The sequence below is a fragment of the Anabrus simplex genome, chromosome 10, assembly GCF_040414725.1.
Source record: "Anabrus simplex isolate iqAnaSimp1 chromosome 10, ASM4041472v1, whole genome shotgun sequence".
NCBI lineage: Eukaryota > Metazoa > Arthropoda > Insecta > Orthoptera > Tettigoniidae > Anabrus > Anabrus simplex.
This window is the reverse complement of record NC_090274.1, coordinates 12,668,250-12,692,902: the sequence shown is the minus strand read 5'-3', so window position 1 is coordinate 12,692,902 and position 24,653 is coordinate 12,668,250. Positions and strand designations below refer to the sequence as shown.

The window sequence follows — 24,653 nt, the reverse complement described above, 5'->3', positions numbered from 1 at the left end:
ACATTGGCACACTGTCATCTAGTTTAAAGCTTTCACTGTCATTCAAAAGATAAATGGAACCCCATAGTGTGGAATAAGATTGTCAAATGTATTGTATTTCTAAAACTCCTACGTCAGTCACCAACAGCATTAATATTCGTAGACATTACACTACAGTACAGTAGTTTGGGACTGAGATAAACTTCACTTTCCTGTCCGAATTATATCTCAAACTGTGTTATTAAAAAGGATGTGAAATAGTGTTGGAGGATATTCACGAGACTCAAAACAACCACCATTTCCCGTTAACTTGTTCAGAGTGATGACTGAGCACACTACAGGTCTTTTTCCAAAACCCCTTTTCCCCAAAGAAATTTTTCCAAATATATTCCTTTCTGAAACTCCCCCCTCCCCCCCACCCCCGAATCTTCTCCAAATCGCTGAAAAAATATACATATAACAAACCAAGAATTACAACAACCCATTACATGATAGCAATGATACATGCATTTCCAAATTACAGCTTAAAATTCTCAAGATTATAATAGCTATGGAGAGTACAGTATGCGCCAAAAAAAAATCTCTGAGCATCAAAGAACGAGTCTACTGAATGACGTCAGGAACGTCTCATTGCAGCAATGAATGCAGCGAGACGGAGCTATGACCCACACCACAAGGGGGGGTCACTTGTTTGTGTGTAACATTTTGGAGATCGCCTAAAGCATTGCAGGATTTTTTATGGTTTTTGTTTTTGGTTTTTTATGGTTTTCAAAATGTTTTCAATGCTAGGGAAACCAATGATCGTAATAAGAAATTGCCAACCGAGTTAAGGAGTATTAAAAATGTTCATGATTTAAGGTGTCTGTTTTTAGATATTTATTACAAAAATATATAGAAATGTATTCATTATTTTTGCCAAATTTAAATTTAATTGTTAATTATCTCCAGAGTACCGCCATTGCTGTTGTGATCAACATATATTATGAACATTAAACATTTTTACCATCTATTGTAAAGCCATAACTGTAAAGGGAGGTTCCTCCCTCGAGCTAATAGCTCGCTGGGACAATACTCAGAATAAATAAATAATAACTTTTGGAATATTTAGAAAGCACACTTCCCTCTGAAAAAACATAGGGTTTTAATTATCATAATTGTGCAGCAATTATTAATTATAAATTTATGAAGGTAACAAGTTCTACAAACAAACAAAAAAAATTCTGACCTAGTTATGGATGCCAGTTAGGTTAATATTTTCAGATTTGACAAATACTGAGGACAAATTTACTAAAACATTCTAATACAGATTCTAATCTAATTGGTCAATTGGCATGGGAATCCTTGTTTACAACCTGTATTTTGCTTTCCCGGTGTTCATCGCTTGACAGCGGGCTCTCATCAAGTTGCTGCAGGTTGTCATCTGTACACAGGAAACAACCCAAATTTTAGGGAGCTGTATAAAACTATATAACAAAACCCACTTCAGATCAATTTGAAATTAGCTCACTGTCTAAGTTTACTTGCCTGAAGTGTCAGAATCATCATGTTCACTTGACGTGTAATTGTTATCCTCATCCTCCTTTTGAGAACCTGAGTCTTCCATAAGAACATCCAGTAGGAATTTATCGTCTAAATTTTGTACACTTCAATCAGACGTTAAATATTCACAAGAATGACACAAACAAGCCTCCTCTCGAATGCACTTTCCCGCTCGTTTCGCAGCTGAGGTAAATGATGCAACCTCAGGAAATGTAGGAATGCAACTGCTTGATCAATGCCTTGAAAGAAGAGCTCTTATGCCCATGACTAGAACATTTTATGCATAAGCATTCAATGGTATTTTGGTGAAGTCACTGCTCACTAAAACGGCGGCTACTACTTCCAGCTACAGTGAAATAACGGGTGGCTCCTCAGTCATATGCCCCCAAGTGTCTACATATGAGGCATGCCGAAAAATCTGTCATTTTTCGTGTCCTTGTGGTGATATTTGTTCATCAACATGTTCAACAATCTACTGGAGCACCATGGACAATGTGAGAGATGTGAGGGTCCACAATCTGAACACATATTGTACTGATGCAGTTAGATACATTTTGCATATTATAAATACATATCTTGATGTTCAAATGAAACCAAGAGTTGTGTCCAGGTCCAGAATGGATGGTAAAGTTGGTTCGAAACTAAGAGTGGAGTCCAGCAAGGAAGTCGTTTTTCACCACTCCTTTTCATAATCATAGTGGATGAAGTTTCAAAGGATCCAACAACTAATGCCCTCGTTTTTGTTGATGATGTAATGGTATGGGGTGAGACAAAAGCAGAAAAACAAGCTAGACTAGATCTTTGGCATGAAGCTTTTACAACCTTAGGTCTTAAAATCAGCAAAACCAAGACAGTTGGCTTGGTGACAAGTAGAAATTCTCCGACTGTTCATCTAAGAATTGGAGATGAGGAAATGGATATTGTAGACAACTTCCAGCACTTAGGTAGTGTTCTGTCTTCAGACAATCATATACATCAAGAGATTAGCAACAGACGTTCTATCATACTGTATGTCTAATACATTGGGATGAAACATTTAGTTTCTAAGATCAGCTTGTACAAAATATATGTTGTACCTATACTGATGTATGGTCTGGAAGCATCAACACTTACTGGATCAACAAAGAATCATCTTCAGGCAACAGAAATGAAGTTCCTCCGTTCTTGTCTACAAAAAACAAAAAGCACATGAAAGGAATGGATTCCTGAAGGACTCCTCGAGCATACTTTGACCGCATGTTCATGGAAAGAGACCAAGAGGAAGACCTCGTGATGTTTGGGAGAAGCAGATTTTCAAGGACCTTGAAATTAGAGATGTAAACTGGTGTCACATGCATGAACAATATCTGTGGATGGACATGACACAATGGAAGTGGCTCAAGCACAACCGCACCCAGCTTGCTGGTGCGAAGAAATGAAGATAAGATGATGATGATGATGATGATGATGATGATCAGAACAGATTCAGCATCATTTGTTTTGCTATACACTGTAAATCAGTAATACGACAGGAAGAGGAGGGATAAAACCGCTGTATAACAAATATATTATAAGAGTAAGTTGATGGTTGAAAAATCTACGAGGAGTGTAGAACAGCCAGGAGTAAAGAGTACACCCCCGGAGCCATTACTGCTGGAGTGAGAGAGAGCTGAAGGGTTCTGTAACGCATTTCAACCAATGACGAGGAGGCTCTCCTCTGCTCTGTCAGAATTCTAAAACTAAGGTAAACAAGTTCAGAATGGGGTGGAGGGAGAGTCAGGGCAATGCCGAGAAAAACAATGAAGAACACCTCAGAGTAGGATAAAACATAATCTTATGGAGTATACACCTTACAAGGAAGAAAGATGCCAACTGGATTTCCTTCGCAATGTAGGCCACGACTTCATGTTTAAATTTTTCATTAGTTATTTGTAATTCAGGAAATTTTGTAACTCTGCAGGAATGATGTTGAATAAAGTAAATAAATTTCACATATCAGTGGATTTAGCAAAGTTCGGGAAAAATAAATTTCAGAACATTTATATTTGGTGATCTGGACGTAGGAAATCTCCACCTTTGCAAAAATGGCGTTTCGGAAAATTCCGTTCAGAATGTTGACCCGTAGTTGACTTAACAATACTGGCATGGAAGCCATCCTAGACAGCAAAAAATGTAAGCCATGAAATAAAAGCTATGGTAAAAAAATGCATTAAACCAAAAAAAAAATAATCACAAATTAAATTTTGTACATTTTTAACCTTTTCACTGCGAGTTTTGATGACCAGCCGAGCCCTATGGGCCGGGTTTTTTAAGGAAGGAGCACTACGGTGTCGAGGATGAAGTGAGATTATATTTTACACCATATTTTTACGACCTGATGCCCTTCCCGACGCAAACCTCAGTTAAGAAGATAATGAATACGAAATGAATTATGGTGAATGAAACTTGGTAAGGAAATGGAAGGAATCGGCTGTGGTTTATGAATAGGAACTGCCCTGACATTTGCTTGGGAGTGCAAAAGGGAAACCACACACAAGAAAAGAAACATTCTCAGGACAGCTGACGGTGGGGTTCGAACCCACTCGCCTGCCGAATGCAGAGCTTGGCTCCATAGCCAAAGCATGTTAATACGTGCGGCTACTCCGCTCAGTGATGCTATTACTGAAATATAATATAATATAATATAATATAATATAATATAATATAATATAATATAATATAATATAATATAATATAATATAATATAATATAATATAATATAATATAATATAATATAATATAATATTTTTGATCCAAGAACTGGTATTATCAAAATCATTTACGTTTGGGGAAAGAATAATTTATCTGAGGAAGGGGTGACAATTCTGCATGAGACTTATCATTACTACTTTGTCTCGCACTTTCTTGTAGTTCAGTATCGCCACTTAGATATCCTCCATCTTCATTATCAAAATATAGCTCTCCAGAATCATTATTTATGAGGAAAGATTCAATTTCTTTGTCAACAAGAGATGAATGTATACTTCAAGACGCCATGATGGCTACACGTTAGCGGGAAAGACGTTCCAATCCAATGAAGCTGAAATAACACCAGATCGCTTTCAAAACACACGAAATGGAGTGGTATATCTGCAGCACAGAACTTCTTTGAGCATTTCCACGGAATCTCAAAGCATGACACTCTATCGCGTTCATCAGATCGGTGAAGTACACACTGCACCAAAACGTATACACACGGGTTTGGCAGTGAATGGGTTGATATGTACAATTTTTTGATACAGCTAATATTAACGGAGAAAAGTCACATTTCCTGTTTTGTCCTCCTCAATGTTTAAAAATCCCAGTGTACAACCCAGCTACCCCTCAACTTAAATGCAGAGTATCAAAAATCTGTGTTCAGTCCTTTCCCAGTGATGTCATAAGAAACAAACAAAAATCTTAACTGATCCTGTTTTTGATTCTTATATACCAAATCTGACAAAAACGAAGCATTAGACAACAATCTAAAATGTGTACAGACAAAATTAGAATTCTATTTATCTAGATAGTCTTCAAGGAAGTATTGTTGGTAACAACACAGGCCACATACTGCCATATAAATTACACTTAATGGATGGAGGAGGGCAGCTATCATGCTCGAAGCCCAAACTCTGTTCAAACTCGGACTAATTGGTACCAAATTAAGAAATCTTTCTACAAGTGCATCATCGTCACAGTTTCAACTGGTCTTTACAGTGTCTTGAAGGGGCACTTTGGGAAGTTTTTTAGCAAAGTTCACTTTTTGCAGGGAAAAGCTCAAGTCGTAACTACATGCAAGTGACTAGTTAACTACACACTAGGGAGCTCTGGAGAAGTACGCTTGGTGAAGTACGAGACATTCATCACCAACGTGAAGATCGTTCATCTCAAACCTAAAGTAGTGTATAATCGCATAAAATGGTGCTAGTCGATCTGCATAGTGGACCCCAGCACCTGTTCTATTCTAAGTGATAGGGTAAACTTAAACCAAACCAACCGCCTTCCTCCCACTATTGAGCTAACTTATCACAGACTGTTAACGACCACTTCTCGACACTTACTCAACGTAAGAATATCGAGACCTTCAGCTGATCTGTTCTTGTAAAAGGTAGAAAAAAATATATCACAAAGATTTCATTAATACGAAATCCTAATTCTACGGACTGTAACACTATAAAAACACTATAAAAACAATGGACAGGAACATTCATAATACACTATAGAATGAGCAACAGTGTTTGATGGGGTTCCATTCTATACCTCTATCAAGGTTGGGGTAACGGATATGCAGTGTATTTTTGAATCGTCTATTAACACTTAGAAGTCCAAGTTTCTTTAACTCTAATTCATAAATTACATAACCGAACTCTGAACGCAATGCAAGGTCTTAGTGATCTCTGGTAAAGACGTGCATGTCTGACTGCAGAGTGAAACACATCTTGCTGCCACACTAAAATAAATAAGAAGAACACCACATTACCTGGCAGACACACACAAATTTACTGTCACAACAGGACTTTTGGATCATACTGTTTTCATTTCGGGCCAACATTATCTCAAGACAAGATCATTGCATTATGCGTCCTTAAGCTTGTAACAAGGGGCAGTACAAATATGAATTAAATTTGGTAGTAATATAAAACAATGACGGCCTTAACAAAGGCACTGAATTTTGTGTAAAAAAAGTTCTGATTTTTCATAGCTGTACTAAGTTTTTTAATGACATTAATCATTCACTATTATGTATCATATTTCTCTGCATCCAAGACAACGGTTTTTTCTCAGACATCATGGGACATCTTGCATTCACGACCTAACAGTAAAAGCACCACTGACAGCTACCATGCTGCTTCCTTTCACTCCCCCGTGCATAAAACTCGACCTTCAAAATCCGCAACTTTATTAGGCCTGTAGGCTACATCACTAGCCATGGCAACCAGTTATACAGTGCCTCTGAGTAACTGTCACTAGTTACCGGGAAATAGTGACGAGAGAATGACATTCTACTTGGCGGAAGACAGACTCACAGTGCAGGTGACCGGGCGAGCAAAAATCCCCTGAACAAATACCGCAAACAAACAAAAAAGTCCCTGTATTAGCCACTACAAAAACATTTCTCAAATCTGCTGAATGGCATCAAAATATGTGAGCTTTTGAATTCTTAGAAAGGCCATGGCTACTCAGTGGCAGAGTTATAAGGTGTCTACTGTACCTGACACTTAGTAAAATTAATAGTTTTACAGAGAGGAGGAATATTTTTGTGATGGATCGTCATATTTACCAACTGATGAACCCAACTTAGCACACTGTGGTGAAACGCTGGCAACCAGGAATGAGTTAACTGGAAAATTTAATAATGTCCAATAGTAGACCATTTATATTGGCATTATAAATTTACTTATTTGGAACAAATATTTCAGGTTCCCTATGAGAATCAACATCTATATCGTACTGTAAAGACACATGGAGCAGGTATTGCCAGCAAATTTTCAATGGGTTATCTTCAATATTATGGTGCCAGTTTTAAGTTAATGGTTATTACACATGCAAAAATGAAGAATAATTGTGCAGGTGCAAGGAAATATGGTAAAACTAGGTAAAACTAAAGCCAATGTTCCACGTTAGTCTGAAGACAAAAGGAGCCTAAAAAATGTGTACTGTACAAGGAAGGCATTCATATGATTTCACAAATCTCTTTTTTTTTAAGGGAAAGGTGGGGAGTCGTCTTGGATTCGGAGAAATACGGTACTTTAATACGTTGAATATCTTCTGATGTTCCTCCATGTCATATTGGTGCTACGTTACATAAACTTTTAGGTATCTTTTTTTGAACATTAATTTCAAGAATGGATCAACAACATTTAAGGAATTGTAATCCTGAAAATATTTTCATGAACAATGTAATTTAGTGCTAAGTTATTAGATTTGTAACGATATATGTTCAATAATTATAATTTCTGTCTTGGGTCCTAGAAAGTAAGGCTGTTTTGCAGGTTCTCTTGATATTGCTGATGACGAGAATGGTATAAATTTCTTGAAACATGTACGATTAATGAATAATATAGATTAATGTTTTAGTAAAAACAATATTGACAGGACAGACCCATTAAATCCCGATGTGGTATTTGATTGTCTCAATACAGACCAATATAGGACCAAAAATGGTCATCCAAGAAGAGCAAAATGCAACAACCACACTCACCAGGATCTGATTCAGCTACGGAAAGAAGCTTCATTACATTCACACAACAGTTTGATATGTCACAACAGTTCTTCAAAAATACACTGCATATCTGTCAGATGCAAAAAGGATCTCTCGTACATGGTACTTCCTGGTGCTCGACACTTAGCAATAACCCGCACAGAGTCACGTCCTTGATCTGCACACACAAGTTTGTTTCTGTCGGCTACAGAGCACTGAGCAACTCTTGAAAGTCTGTAACAAACCACTTCGCGCGGGCCTTCACTTCCTCTCGTATCACATTGCCGCCGTACCCTGGAGGACAAAAACAGGAGTGAGTATCTATTGACTGTATTCAAGTGACCTACAGGGTGAAGGCAAACTCCAAAAATATGCATGCACATATGCACTAAAAATGTTGAAAATATGCACTAAAAATGTTAGAAACACACCTAGAAACGCATTAGTTAATTTTCATTCAGTCTTAAATTGATAAACATGTTTCATTCCTTCCAAAATGATGCATGACAGTAGGTTATGAACCATTTTTCAATGTTTTCAGGGGTCAATGACTTTCTGTTGTTGGGCAGCAATTAATTTATATGATGAAAATTATCGTTCTAGTCAACGGATGTAATTGGGCAACACTTGCACAGTAGCACTGACTGCTCGGAACATTCTTCTGGCATGGACTTCCTGATCTCACTTATGTAGTTACTTATGGACTGAATCTTCTTCAGTCCTGGGTTGTCCATCAAGGCACAGAGTTTCCTTTTAACTTTTTCTCCAGTTTCACCAGGGATGCCATTTAAAGAACTGATGGCTTTTTGAAGTAACTGAAGGAGTTTCTGGACCTTTTACTGCCTTCAAAACTGAAGAATAATGCACATGGATGAAACTGAAATCTTCATATACAGTTCAGATTCGGGTGGAAGAGAAACGTGAGGCAAATGATTATTGTACAACTGTACACGAGCCAGTGGTCATCGGAACAGTTTTTTCCCCACTTGAAATAAGTTTCTTGGCTGATGGAAACAGGGTACGTATCTCTTCTGCAATACCATGCAGTCCATGGGCAAAACATGCGACATAGATGAGATCTGGAAAATATACTCTAAGACACTGACGAGCTTTCAACATATACGAAGCTGCATCTGTGATGAAAAGGCGCACTTTGTAACAATCACTCTCCGATTCACCAGGCCACAGAAGTCGTTCAGAAATCTTACATAGTCGATCAAACTTAAGAGAAAAGTACATCAGTGTATGCATTAACATTCAAAATATGCACTAACGTTCAAAATATGCATTTGCATTTTTTTAAATCCAGGTCCTAGTAATAACATAATTCCGATTTATTCGGTTCGTTACACCATCCAACCTTGTTTCCTTGAAAATACCTTCATATCAGTAGTATACAATATCCAAAATTTACAACATGAAATACAAAATAATGCAACAACACTCAGACGAAACACGTACACTTTTGTCACAGTATGTAACACACGCTGAACTGGTCCCTTACAGGTATCATTCAAAAAATCATGACTACCAGTTATTGCCGTTGTTGTGCTGTTCCGGAGCACTGACATGTCACATGAAAACACAACTATAAAGAGGGAGCATTTGTATCTATAAAAGACCAAAACTAGTTTCAAATATATGTAACTCTTTTACGTTACAATAAATGATTATTGAATAGGTGGAAAGCTTTCAGCTTTTAATTTACATTAAACTGAAACTTAGCTTATTGGAAATAAAATGTGGTACAATGCTGTCCATTAATGGAGAAGTTTCACCACATTACACGACCCAATAAAAAGTGACGACAACGTGCCGCTAGAAACTTACCGATGAAAGCGTCGGCAGGGGGACAGGCCTCCAGGTCCGTGGCTCCGTCGCCGATGAGGACAAGATTCCCGTATCCGTGTTTGGCTTTCAGGAGCCGGATGACCTCTCCCTTTCCACCGCTTCGCGACGTGGGCTCGTTCTCCTCAAAACCGGCGAATTCACCTTAAATAAGAACAGGATCACTTAATACACTGAACATTGGAATATTTGCAAAGTGTTAATGTAGTATACTGAGTATTTTAGCCATGTTTTGAGACTTTAAAACTCCCACAAATTTTCAGTTAAATGAATTATTTTTGTATCTGTCTCAACAATGGACTGATTTGGTTTTGTTGTATTCTGACAAAAATATGGAAATAGGCCAATATATTTACCACGGCTTTAAGATTTTTATTTTTATTTCATTTCAAACCATTTATGTAAGTGGACCCTGCAACTGTGCAGGAAAAACACAAGGGAGGAAAACAAGACCACGGTGATATCAAGAGGAGAATGACAAGGGAAAAGCAATGGGAAAATTGGTGGTCAAAGTCTTGAAACTGAGCTTCAAATATGCAGGGAGTGAATTAATGCAGAATAAAAGGCTGAACATGGAGACTAGCAACTGGGCAATGCATTCTACCAGAGTGTAAGGAACCTTGTCTGGAATAAGGAAGTGTAAAGAGATAATGTACGTAATGTATTATGCACCCATACTGACTTATGCGTCTGACAAGGAGATGCCACACCCTGCAGCCAACCAATTCTGACAAGCTTCAACATACCTATGGGGGACACTCAACAGTAGCTCGTGTATAATAGGCTTTCTTTTACGAAGAAAAAAAAAAAGAGGTCAATTATCATGACACAGGATCCACTTCAGACAAAGTGGAGGTGACAGAACACTAAACGGCAAACAAATTTTACTTTAACATGTCAGGTCCGCAACCTAATAATTTCCGGATAATTGATGAATCCCCAATTTCAATGCAACGCACATATACTTGGAGACTTACATCACAGTCAACCAGAGTGGTGGCCAAATATATTTGAGGGAATGTGAAGATAAAAATGGGAACAAAAATACTATGCAAATTGTAGTACACTTTATTTTCTACCTGAAATTAATATAGGCCTAAACGTTCTCACAGTTACTGCTGGATCTCTATCTCTCTCCCTCTCTCCCTATATATTAATTTGAGGAAGAAAATGAAGTTCACGGCAGTTTACCTAATATTTTAATTTGCAGTTTTATCTTCACAACCCCTCGTTTAATAATTCATTTAGTAGAAAACAATATAGCTACAGCAAGACTTGAACTCACGTCGTTGAGGTTCACAGACAAGTATGGAGACCACTCGACCACAGCTCCACTGGACTGTGCTGTGATGCTTCAAGAATATAGGCATTGCATTGGAATCGGAGAACTCATCAATCTTTTGGAAATTATTAGGTTGCGGACATTACATGTTGCAGTAAAATGTGTTTGCCTGTTAGTGTTCTATCACCTCGACTTGGTCCGAAGCGGATGCTGCTCCATAACATTTGTCGTCAATATTTTTGAAAACAAAAGCATATTGACCTAAACCCTTACACACGAGTTACTGTAGAGTTACAGGTACGTTGAAGCTTGTTGGGTCACCTGGACAATGACAAGTAGGGAGTCGAGTAAAATTCAAGCCAGCAGAATTAAATACCTACGAAGTACGATAGGAAGGCCGAAGGAAAGACGGACTGAAAATTAACATGTTGATGATGATGATGAAGACGCTTCTTGTTTAAATGGGCCTAACATCTATGTGATCGACCCTAATGGTACGAAATGTAACGACAATTTAAAAGTCACAAATTCATCCACTGACCAGAATTCAAAACATGAAGATGAAGAATGAATATGAATTTAAAATAATCGGTGGATCCGACCCGCAATGCCCCACATTCCAAGAAACTATCTGAAAACAATATTATTACTGACCAAGGCGCTGCTTCCAAAGCACAATCTTGAATTGATGATGCTTGTTGTCTAAAGGGGTCCGAAATCCAAATCAACGAATCCCCATAATCACCAGTAAAGTAGAACCATGGTGCCAGTGATGCTTTCACGGCCCGTACTTATAGACATGACATAGGCTTTTGGGCTAAAGAACCACGGTATTTCTCATGTTGCGCTACCATTCAAAAGTAGCTAGACACACGGTGTTCCAAACATTATGGTACTAATCACAGTATTGTACATCGCACAGGCCTCTGATGTTTCTCACATGATGGCGCCACTCATAGGCAATGCAAACCCATGGTGTTCCTCATATAGTGGTACTAATCACAGGCAACATAAGCCCGTGGTGTTCCGAATATAGTAGTACTAATCTGAGGTACTGTAAACTCACAGTGAAGCACTCTGCTCCTACTAATCACAAACCTATTGTGTACCTAATATAGTGGTACTACTTGCAAAAAAAGGCGACCCATGGTGTTCCCCGTGTGATGCTACTAAACACAAGTAGTTTCATGGTTCTAATACGATCATCCCTTGGTCGCCCCTTTTCGTCGCCTCTTACGACAGGTAGGTGATACCGTGGGTCTATTCTTCGTCTGCGTCCCCACCCACAGGGGGGTAGAAATAAACTAAGATGATCTGGACGTGTAAAGGGGATGGAGGGGAAAGAATATCAGAACAGATGATGGAGATATTGAGGGAAAATGCAAGAAGAAGAAACCTGGACTGGCACAAAATGATGGAAGAGGCAGTGTGGAAGGAGACAGGAAGGTGGAGACGTGCCACAAATACCCCGACTTGGCAGGAGCAGGAAAGGGGGAAAAAAACTCTGGGGAGAAGAAGATGATTTCAAATCATGTGTAGTTAAATTTCTTTCAAATTCTCATCTGGCTTTATTACACGAGTATGCAGAGGTTATCTACATGAAAAAACGTGATCAGTAAAGGCAATCCATTTTCTAAAGTCTCACTTAAGAAAATGTTGACTTCTGTGATAAAGATCAAAACACCTGGGTAAAGAAAGAAATGTACTGGAGCTTTGACAGAACCCTCACATCTCTCTCTTTCAACGAATTTGGTCTATCGTACAGCTTTTAAAGCCGGGAGTGTCCGAGGACATGTTCAGCTCGCACAGTGCAGGTCTTTCTGTTTGACCAGCGCGTCTGTGTGTGGGATGATGATAACAAGGGAGGGAGAGGGTGAGACTTGGTGCCAGCACGTAGCCTAGTCTTGTTGAATAGCATCAATGGGTCTGCTCAAAGCTTTACAACACCATCCGACGGACAAATCACCATCAACAGCATCAATTCTCTCTCTCCATATGAACACTGTGCAGAGGTTTGGAATTTAATCCAAGCTGACATAAAATCTTGTGATCAGCAGTTGTATGCCATCACGTCCCCTACAGTGCTGGCCAACATTCTGAGGGTGACAATTTTTTCAACCAACGGGACTCAAATTGGCTAACTTGGTGTCAGACCGTATAGACTTCAACGCCTTAACGATCCTGGCCACTGGGCGGGCTAATGGCTTTGGTATCCAATTCGGACCCTGACTTACAGGTTATCAGGGCTTCTAGCAGGCTATCACACAGGAAATCAACAAACTGCAATGCCACTGTAGAAAAGCAAGTATGCACAACATGCGCTTGGTACTCTTCAAAAAAATTCATTCTACCGAGCAATGGTCGACGGACCCATCTAGGGAGGAACTGTAATGCTGTCATTCATGCTTACTAAAAAGAGGTACAGAAGTATTTCTAGCATCAGAATCAAGAGCTATGAAAAAGAAGCAACAAACTAGAATGGAGCGAGGCAAGGGTGCAGTTTATCTCCTCTCCTTTCCAATGTTTATATAGAACAAGCAGTGAAGGAATTCAAAGAGGAATTTGGAAAAGGAATCGTAATCCAACGAGAGGACATCAAAACTCTGAGATTTGCTGATGATATTTTAATTTTTACCAAGTCCGTTGAGGGTCTGGAGAAACTGCTCAAAGGTATCGACAGAGTCTTGTAAGAGAAGTACAAGATGAAAGTAAATCAACTTAAAACAAAAGTAATGGAGTGCAGTCGAATGAAGCCACGGATAACTAACGATGACAGAAGTAAGGAGGACATAAAATGCAGATGAGCACAGGCAAGGAAGACCTTTCTTAAGAAAAGAAAAAGAAAATTGCTCACTTCTAACAGTGATATAGGAATTAGAAAGATGTTACTGAACACTTTTGTCAGAGCATTGCATTGTATGGAAGTGTCGGGCTCCATAGCTAAATGGTTAGCGTGCTAGCCTTTGGTCACAAAGGTCCCGGGTTTGATTCCCGGCAGGGTCGGGAATTTTAACCATCATTGGTTAATTTCTTTGGCACAGGGACTGGGTGTATGTGTCATCTTCATCACCATTTCATCCTCATCATGACGCGCAGGTCGCCTATGGACGCCAAATCGAAAGACCTGCACCTTATTACGAACCATTATTCTCGTCATTATTCTGTACTGAAAATAGGTAATCACAAAGTTTACACAAGGAGTAATTTTAATACCACCTATTCAATACAATTTATTCCACTATTGTGTGATCAAATACACATAGAAATTACCAGAATTTTAAAGGTACATGTTTCACCCACTATTTATTGGGCATCATCAGCCTCGTTCAGTCTTAAAACACACACTGGTCTGAGGAATCTATCTGTCGTCTCTGCAGCATGACCTGTACTAGGTACCACCTGTTGAACTGTACTAAACAAACACAACACATTGGCACACTTGCTAAGGAATGGTAAAAAAGAAGTGATGTACCAAAAGAAAAATAATGACAAATTGAAATATTTAACATATATGAACACATTGCGTTTGATTTCAATAATAAATTAACAACCAAAAGGAAACTTACCATTAAAGTAGAATTTCAGTCTGTTGGCGTATATATTCTGTAGTGGGATGCGGAGGTCGCGGGCTACAGGAGTGATGACCCCTCGTAAGCCTCCGGAAATAAGGTAGACAGGTACACTCCTCTGATGTAACGCCTCCACCAATGGTCTGCAAATACATTGTTTCCTAAGCAGCAGTGATAAATAACTACACACATAACATGTTGAAAGTGCAGGACAGCCCACGAGGTCTCAAGCCATTTCTTTTCCCTTCCAACTCAATTAATTTATACATGTTAGGCTCTTCAGTATGCAGAACTAAGTTGGAGTAATTAATTTAAAAACTATCTGAATTGGGGACAACTTATTTAAAATAGAATGACATGTTTTACAGTTCATAACGATCATCGAGTCAGCACCCAGAGAACTTTAGGTGAACGAAGGAAAAATAAAGAAGGCAGAGAAATTCAAATACCTGGTGAGTGGAGAGAGCCCAACATTCGTGTCAAGGATCAACAAAATGGAAATGGCTTACCATCTAACCAAAGGCATTTACGCTAAACGATGAGTGCCCTACAAGGTCAAACTCAGGCACTAGTGTACAGTTATTCGAACGGAGGCGCTAAATGCATCAGAATGTCTTGCGATGAATAAGAAAGGCCTGGCAGAACAACTGGAAGCCAAAGAGAGGAAGATTTTAAGAAAGATCCTGGGCCCGGTCAAAGAACAAGGAGAGTACAGAAGACGACACAACGATGAACTGTATCTACATGTGGAGAAGATAACGGACACCATACACAAAAGGAAGAGCCTCCGTGGCTACATCTTGACATTTGCGTCAATCAGCTGGGCGATATTACTACATTCATATAAGAACCCAGAAAGCAACAAACAGATGAATAATGTTTTAACGAAAAACTAAAATTCCGAGAAGGAAACCATAATTTAATTTCATTGATTGCAAATGTTAAAAACATTAAGCTCTTCAAGTTTTTTGGTTTTTTCAATCGTGAAATTACTAGCGTTTCACCCCAGTGTAGCAGTGGGCTCATCAGTTGGAATGCTGGTAATTTCACAATTGAAAAAGCCTGAAGACTTAAAGAGCTTAATGTTTTAATGCTCATACTTATATTTGACAACAAGGATGCAGTTTTTAAACTGCTTTTCTCACCATATTTTTAGATGTTAAAAACATTAAGCTCTTCAAGTTTTTTGGCTTTTTCAATCGTGAAATTACTAGCGTTTCACCCCAGTGTAGCAGTATTTTACCAACTACGGTTTTAATATAATGGCCGAGGATGACCTCTTAATCCAGGTCAAAACTAATCCCAATGAATGTTCCATGAAAATAGCTGGACCTACTCCTATCCTATTTTATGTCCAGAGAAATGGCATTTCCATCCCAACTACAAAAGCAATATTAAGTTGCCTACACACTTACTTGATTCCTGGAGTCAACCTTGGTGGCTGGGTCTTGATGAAGTCCCTTATCTGCGACATCTGTGGTCTGATAATATCTAGTCTCCTGGCCAAAGCATCTCTGAAGTTCATCTTCCCCTTCATTGCTTCACGCGTCCTGGAGGAGAAACAACTTGCATAAGATCACAGCCTGCTCTGCCAATACCAGGCACTCATTAACACATCCAAAGAAGTGACATACAACGTGCGTTCCATAAGTAATGCGACCAATTTTTTCTGGCGCAATTGTACACCGCAGCATGTTCTAACCTGCTGGGCTAGGTGGAGGGGGGTGTTAGCTTCAAACGCTCTTTGTCTCGTCCGGCAGCGTGCTGCCGGAGAGTCAGGGCGTGCGTTTCCATCAAGCCCGTTTTAAGTTCATGTAACATGGCACAATGGATCCGTACACTATCAAATTTTGCATTAAACTTGGGAAGTCCACCACCGAAACATTTCCATCACTTCAGCAGGCCTTTGGGACTGATTGCTTGTCCAAATCACAAGTTTTCCAATGGCACAAGTCGTTCATGGAGGGCCGAGAGGAGATCACCGACGAACCTTGCAGTGGACGGCCATCAACCTCACGAGTCGACGAAAATGTCATGCGTGTATGTGATTGTTTGAACTCTGACAGAAGGCTGAGCCTTCAATTGATAGCACATACTCTAAACATGGCAAAAACAACCGTTTTCCGCATTGTGACTGAAAAGGAGGGTCTCGCGCTGCCGAAGCAACATCAAGGACATGTGGAAAGTTCATCACGACAATGCGCCGAGTCACAGCGCCTTCATTGTCAACGACTTCCTGGCCACGACCAACACCCCATTGGTTCCCCAGCCTCCCTACAGTCCTGACCTGGCTCCCACTGACTTTTTTTTGTTTCCTCGGTTAAAAGGAGTCATGATTGGAAAACATTGGGACACGATTGAAAGAATTCAGGCGCATCTTACATCGGCTCTAAAGGACATTCTGGAAAAGGCCTTCCAGGCATGGAAACACCACCTCCAGAAGTGTATTGACACAAGAGGGTGCTATTTTGAAGAATTTTTATTATTTTTACGAATAGATTCAATAAATGATTTTTTATGAATTTGGTCGCAATATTTATGGAACGCACCTTGTATATCAATTCTAAAACTCGAAACATACTCTGTTTTTTATGTGCCACCATTATTCTAGTTTTCTACTGGAAGATTATGGCAAGATATGAAATTCATTTTTAAAGTTCCATCATGACTAGAACCCGGATTATATGTTATATAAAAATGAGAAATATGCACATAAATGTGTAGCTTAAATTGAAAATATATGTAGTTAAATATGTAATAAATAATAAATATGTAACTTCATATCTAAGCTTTATTTGAACGGAGCCTATTCGTGTACACAGAAAAAGAAAAAACAAGAATAGTGAAAAGTGCAGATGTTATTCAACCTCTAATTTTCATTTGGAAGCGCAATTAATAACTAAATATTTTTCCAAATTTTCTGCGGTCATCAAATGCCTTCTATCTGTTAGGATGTTCTTATATATAGAAAAAACTTTCAACTTCATATGAAGTCACTGGCGCGTATTTCAAATTGCCCGGCAAAGAAATATTTAATTGTAGACTTCCTCAAGCAAGGAAGGTCTTTATTACGAGAGAAGAAATTTGACCTCAAGAAACACAGATATGATTATTTGAAAAATGTTCCTGATGACTTTTGTATGGCGTGTAGGCCTTTATGGAAGTGAATCATGGGCATTAACCAAAGAAAAAAGAAAGAGAAAATGTGCTATTGACATGTGACAGAATACCTCACTTCAAATTATTAAATTATTTTCGGATGTTAGAGACATACAGTATAGGCTGCACACTTTTATCTCTCAGTCCCCCCATTGTACTTTTCAGGAATGGACGCCTGCCCAGGACTGCAATGCTGCGAACCTCTGCACACCCAGTGTTCATGCTCATATGCGGCGCTCAGTAATGTTAGTAACCGCTCGCCCTTACTCGGGCGTGAGAATGTAGTGTCGTACGCCTCTCGTACGGTCCTGCCGGCCTCGGCAGCAGACGAAGTGGAGATGTGACGATGGATGGTGAAGGGACCCGATCCCTAGTGAAGGCACGCCCAGCCGGCGGCCTATGAAATTTTAGTTGGCGGCCACTCGACCGGTCAACGGAGCAAAGCAAGTCTGTGTCCCGCAGGCCGCACTCGGCGGCGGCGGGCTACGACGCTCGGTTTTGGCTCTCGAGCCAGCCAGCTCCCTGGTTGATCCCGCCAGTAGTCATATGCTTGTCTCATGCATGTCTCAGTGCAAGCCAAACTAAGGTGAAACCGCGAATGGCTCATTCAATCAGTTATGGTTCCTTAGATTGTACCACTTTACTTGGATAACTGTGGTAATTCTAGAGCTAATACATGCAAACAGAGTCCCGACCAGAAGTGGAAGGGACGCTTTTATTAGATCAAAATCAATCGATCAGCTTGTCCGGTATGTTTGCCTGGGTGACTCTGAATAACTTTGGGCTGATCGCACGCTCCTCATACCGGCGATGCATCTTTCAAATGTCTGCCTTATCAATTGTCGATGGTAGGTTCTGCGCCTACCATGGTTGGAACGGGTAAAGGGGAATCAGGGTTTGATTCCGGAGAGGGAGCCTGAGAAACGGCTACCACATCCAAGGAAGGTAGCAGGCGCGCAAATTACCCACTCCTGGCACGGGGAGGTAGTGACGCAAAATAACGATACGGGACTCATCCGAGGCCCCGTAATCGGAATGAGTACACTTTATATCCTTTAACGAGTATCTATTGGAAGGCAAGTCTGGTGCCAGCAGCCGCGGTAATTCCAGCTCCAATAGCGTATATTACAATTGTTGCGGTTAAAAAGCTCGTAGTTGGATTTGTGTCCTACGCTGTCGGTTCATCACTCGTCGGTGTCTAACTGGCATGGTTCGTGGAACGTCCTGCCGGTGGTGGCGAGTCGAAAGCGCGCGGCCGCCATGGTTATCCACGTGCGGTTCCTGCGCGCCGTAGGCAGACCCCGATCAAATCCTACCGCGGTGCTCTTCAGGAGTGTCAAGGTGGGCCGGCACGTTTACTTTGAACAAATTAGAGTGCTTAAAGCAGGCCAGCTGCGCCTGAATACTGTGTGCACGGAACAATGGAATAGGACCTCGGTTCTATTTTGTTGGTTTTCAGAACCCAAGGTAATGATTAATAGGGACAGGCGGGGGCATTCGTATTGCGACATTAGAGGTGAAATTCTTGGATCGTCGCAAGACGGACCGAAGCGAAAGCATTTGCGAAGTATATCCTTTCTAACATAGAAAAAACACCTTTCTCTTTCCACAGTGTTTAATTAAAAACTTCGGTCGAAGTAAAATTAGTGAAAAAAATTGTGTTTTCTCTCAAATGCGCTATAACCTTCAAAATATTTAAAATATGTAATATTTACAAAATTATTTTACACATCGAAATATGAAAAAATATGTAAATTTAAACTCCTGGAATAATGGTCCTTTTAGTGTGATTCACCGACATTTTAGCTTTTCTTGTAGCTACATACACTGACTGACAGAGCAAATGCAACACCAAGAAGGAGTGGTCAGAACTTTATGCCAATTGCAGGGTAGACTGACGTCACTGAGGTATGCTGATGATGTGAAATGCGCCGCTGTGCTGCGCACGTAGCGAACGATAAATGGGACACGGCGTTGGCGAATGGCCCACTTCGTACCGTGATTTCTCAGCCGACAGTCATTGTAGAACGTGTTGGCGTGTGCCACAGGACACGTATATAGCTAAGAATGCCAGGCCGCCGTCAACGGAGGCATTTCCAGCAGACAGACGACTTTACGAGGGGTATGGTGATCGGGCTGAGAAGGGCAGGTTGGTCGCTTCGTCAAATCGCAGCCGATACCCATAGGGATGTGTCCACGGTGCAGCGCCTGTGGCGAAGATGGTTGGCGCAGGGACATGTGACACGTGCGAGGGGTCCAGGCGCAGCCCGAGTGACGTCAGCACGCGAGGATCGGCGCATCCGCCGCCAAGCGGTGGCAGCCCCGCACGCCACGTCAACCGCCATTCTTCAGCATATGCAAGACACCCTGGCTGTTCCAATATCGACCAGAACAATTTCCCGTCGATTGGTTGAAGGAGGCCTGCACTCCCGGCGTCCGCTCAGAAGACTACCATTGACTCCACAGCATAGACGTGCACGCCTGGCATGGTGCCGGGCTAGAGCGACTTGGATGAGGGAATGGCGGAACGTCGTGTTCTCCGATGAGTCACGCTTCTGTTCTGTCAGTGATAGTCACCGCAGACGAGTGTGGCGTCGGCGTGGAGAAAGGTCAAATCCGGCAGTAACTGTGGAGCGCCCTATCGCTAGACAACGCGGCATCATGGTTTGGGGCGCTATTGCGTATGATTCCACGTCACCTCTAGTGCGTATTCAAGGCACGTTAAAGGCCCACCGCTACATGCAGCATGTGCTGCGGCCGGTGGCACTCCTGTACCTTCAGGGGCTGCCCAATGCTCTGTTTCAGCAGGATAATGCCCGCCCACACACTGCTCGCATCTCCCAACAGGCTTTACGAGATGTACAGATGCTTCCGTGGCCAGCGTACTCTCCGGAATTCTCACCAATCGAACACGTGTGGGATCTCATTGGACGCAGTTTGCAAACTCTGCCCCAGCCTCGTACGGACGACCAACTGTGGCAAATGGTTGACAGAGAATTGAGAGCCATCCCTCAGGACACCATCCGCACTCTTATTGACTCTGTACCTCGACGTGTTTCTGCGTGCATCGCCGCTCGCGGTGGTCCTACATCCTACTGAGTCGATGCCGTGCGCATTGTGTAACCTGAATATCGGTTTGAAATAAACATCAATTATTCGTCCGTGCCGTCTCTGTTTTTTCCCCAACTTTCATCCCTTTCGAACCACTCCTTCTTGGTGTTGCATGCATTTGCTCTGTCAGTCAGTGTATATGGGAACAGAATATGTAATTACATATAATCCGGGCTCTAGTCATGACGAATATAAGGCCAAGTGTGAGGACTAAGTCATTATAGCATGGTAGTTTGTGGTCCCGCCACTGCAAGCACTACAAGCGATTATATCCAACACGTGCTCCAGTAGTTCCGGAAAGCCTGATATAGAAATGTGCGGGACACGTTACTGAGCGAGATATTTCAGTGAATAAGTTGAATTTTCTTTGCTTTCAGTTCCTAAACTCAGTTCAATGTATGTCATGTACTTCAAGTATGTATCTTATGTGGCTCGATTAATTTAATAGTTCAGCATGCCGTAAGATTATAGTAGTTGATGATACGCAAATTTTTTCACCACCGGATCGAAATCAATTTTTTAAAACGGGGCAGAGATATTCCAGAAAGAATACTGAGTTAACACATAATAGCAGAATTTATCATACTCACTTCTCTGATGATTTGATAGTAAAATCTAATTATTTTACAGTGAATGGTGAAAAAGTGGTATCTCTCATGTGAGATGGAAATTACATCCAGGCGCAGTGCCTCATTTTTTCCCTAAATTGCCGAAATACCGTTTCAAGTGAGATTAAGTCTCGTAAAACTCCCAACAGGCTTTAAATGTTGGAGGAAATTGTGAACCTAAACTGGAGCTGATCTTGACCTCGTATGTTAGCCCAGAATGTGAAAATGCATAACATGACAGTAAAATAATCAGTGGAAACTTCCATTAAGCAAAAAATTGTGGTTCAAGATGCAGTAAATATTGAAGACTGGGAAAGCTCTATACCTGAATTTGATAGCGCAGTTCGAAACTCTTTGATGGATAAGTATTTAGTGTACCATTTGGCTGGGAACATTGTTAACCACTCTTCTAAATTTATTATGTGTTCGCCCAGTGCCCATTCTCTACGTGAGAATAATCAAGGTAAATTTTCAGTTCTCACCAAAATAAAAGACTATGGTACAAGGGACAATCAAGCCTTTTGAACATGTCCTTCAAAAAGTGTATGTGTCATTCTTTTCCACACCGAGAAAGTAATTAATGGAAAACTGAACTCAAAATCGACGTGGGGTGAAATATTTTTTGATAGCATCACTTCCATAGAAAAAATTCAGTTGATCCTCGACGAGCTGACTGTTGTCTTCAACATATTATGGATATAATCCCCAGGCTTGTTTATCATTATCTGAAGTGCCGATTTTTCTTCAGAACAAAGCAAATCCGGTGAGATTTACAATCTCGAACATCCGCCAAATCTTCACACAAGCTTTCGAAAGTCCAGTAACCGACTATTTGAGTTGGTAAGTAGAGTATTACCTTTAAATAATTCATGGGTGTTTGTTTTAATATGCTGGGAGTTATGTGTTATTTATCTGTATAAGCACACTCCAGTAACCTGTGCTTTCCGCAACATGTAATGAAGGCTGTAGCTCTTATTTCCATGTACGATTTTTTCCGTTGTAACCTGCCATGGTATTTTAATCTTAATCTGTCATTGTTTTTAAAAGACAGCGTATGCTTTCAGGCTTTCATGGCTACGCTTAAGAGAGCGACGAAATTTACACACTCTTTCCCTGTTACATCGTATACTGAACCTTAACACACCTGAATACCTTGCCACACAATTCCATTACCTAGCATCCACCTTCTAGTATTCCTACCAGATCATCATCCACCGCAGTACTAAGCACTCCCATTCACCGCTCAACTGGCTACAGTAGATCATTTATAGTTGCCGCCAGCCGAATTTGGAATTCGCTACCTGCTGAAATTAGGAGCGTGTCAAACCACCTCCGCTTTAAGAAACTCTGTCAAACCTGGTTAATAAATAATAATGATTTCTTATAACATAGTAGGATTGGATCATAGCTAAGTATTAGATTAATTAAAACATTTAATTGCTACCTTAGAATATTAAACTGTAGATAATTTAGTGTATATTTAACTCTTCATGTAGGTGTATGTATGGTCGGACAGAATAGCAGGTTTCATAGCCTGAGTCCCGCCAAATAAATAAATAAATAAATAAATAAATAAATAAATAAATAAATAAATAAATAAATAAATAAATAAATAAATAAATAAATAAATAAATAAATAAATAAATAAATAAATAAATAAATAAATAAATAAATAAATAAATAAATAAATAAATAAATAAATAAATAAATAAATAAATAAATAAATAAATAAATAAATAAATAAATAAATAAATAAATAAATAAATAAATAAATAAATAAATAAATAAATAAATAAATAAATAAATAAATAAATAAATAAATAAATAAATAAATAAATAAATAAATAAATAAATAAATAAATAAATAAATAAATAAATAAATAAATAAATAAATAAATAAATAAATAAATAAATAAATAAATAAATAAATAAATAAATAAATAAATAAATAAATAAATAAATAAATAAATAAATAAATAAATAAATAAATAAATAAATAAATAAATAAATAAATAAATAAATAAATAAATAAATAAATAAATAAATAAATAAATAAATAAATAAATAAATAAATAAATAAATAAATAAATAAATAAATAAATAAATAAATAAATAAATAAATAAATAAATAAATAAATAAATAAATAAATAAATAAATAAATAAATAAATAAATAAATAAATAAATAAATAAATAAATAAATAAATAAATAAATAAATAAATAAATAAATAAATAAATAAATAAATAAATAAATAAATAAATAAATAAATAAATAAATAAATAAATAAATAAATAAATAAATAAATAAATAAATAAATAAATAAATAAATAAATAAATAAATAAATAAATAAATAAATAAATAAATAAATAAATAAATAAATAAATAAATAAATAAATAAATAAATAAATAAATAAATAAATAAATAAATAAATAAATAAATAAATAAATAAATAAATAAATAAATAAATAAATAAATAAATAAATAAATAAATAAATAAATAAATAAATAAATAAATAAATAAATAAATAAATAAATAAATAAATAAATAAATAAATAAATAAATAAATAAATAAATAAATAAATAAATAAATAAATAAATAAATAAATAAATAAATAAATAAATAAATAAATAAATAAATAAATAAATAAATAAATAAATAAATAAATAAATAAATAAATAAATAAATAAATAAATAAATAAATAAATAAATAAATAAATAAATAAATAAATAAATAAATAAATAAATAAATAAATAAATAAATAAATAAATAAATAAATAAATAAATAAATAAATAAATAAATAAATAAATAAATAAATAAATAAATAAATAAATAAATAAATAAATAAATAAATAAATAAATAAATAAATAAATAAATAAATAAATAAATAAATAAATAAATAAATAAATAAATAAATAAATAAATAAATAAATAAATAAATAAATAAATAAATAAATAAATAAATAAATAAATAAATAAATAAATACATACATACATACATACATACATACATACATACATACATACATACATACTCATCAGTTACCGAGTAATGCGTTTCCACTGGCATTATTCCTAAGACCAGCTGATCGGTAATGTGGAGCCTGCCAACTCTAGTGCAGCCTGGCAGGGCATGCTTGAACTTGAGGAGGCCTTGCACTTGTTCTTATATTCGCCATGGTTCCATACTGACTGTAGCATCTAAGTTAAAGTATGGGACTTCCACCTATTCAATACTGCACTTCATAATCCTATAAATTACTTTATCCACATTTTATTTATATATACACATACACACTGCTGTCAAAACTAAGGACAAAAGTAACTTTTGCATGTTGCATCACTGCCAAGTAA

General features: G+C 38.1%; 2 protein-coding genes across 7 annotated transcripts in view; both read right to left on the bottom strand.

Annotated features, from left to right (window-relative positions):
* The window catches only part of LOC136882185 (zinc finger protein 84), a 120,308-nt gene extending 112,460 nt beyond the window's left edge, over positions 1–7,848 (bottom strand). For 3 of the 4 annotated variants that reach the window (XM_067154742.2, XM_067154743.2, XM_067154739.2), the window contains exon 1: positions 7,718–7,848. In XM_067154742.2, the coding sequence (XP_067010843.2) occupies positions 7,718–7,751 (34 nt within the window). In that variant the 5' untranslated portion in view covers positions 7,752–7,848. The remainder of the gene's footprint in view (positions 1–7,717) is intronic. The other variant, XM_067154741.2, reaches the window with a different exon arrangement.
* The window catches only part of aay (phosphoserine phosphatase), a 34,772-nt gene continuing 17,006 nt past the window's right edge, over positions 6,888–24,653 (bottom strand). For all 3 annotated transcript variants that reach the window (XM_068229394.1, XM_068229395.1, XM_067154745.2), the window contains exons 3-6: positions 15,832–15,966; positions 14,414–14,559; positions 9,548–9,709; positions 6,888–8,011 (exon numbers count right to left, since the gene is read on the bottom strand). In XM_068229394.1, the coding sequence (XP_068085495.1) occupies positions 7,923–8,011; positions 9,548–9,709; positions 14,414–14,559; positions 15,832–15,966 (532 nt within the window). In that variant the 3' untranslated portion in view covers positions 6,888–7,922. The remainder of the gene's footprint in view (positions 8,012–9,547; positions 9,710–14,413; positions 14,560–15,831; positions 15,967–24,653) is intronic.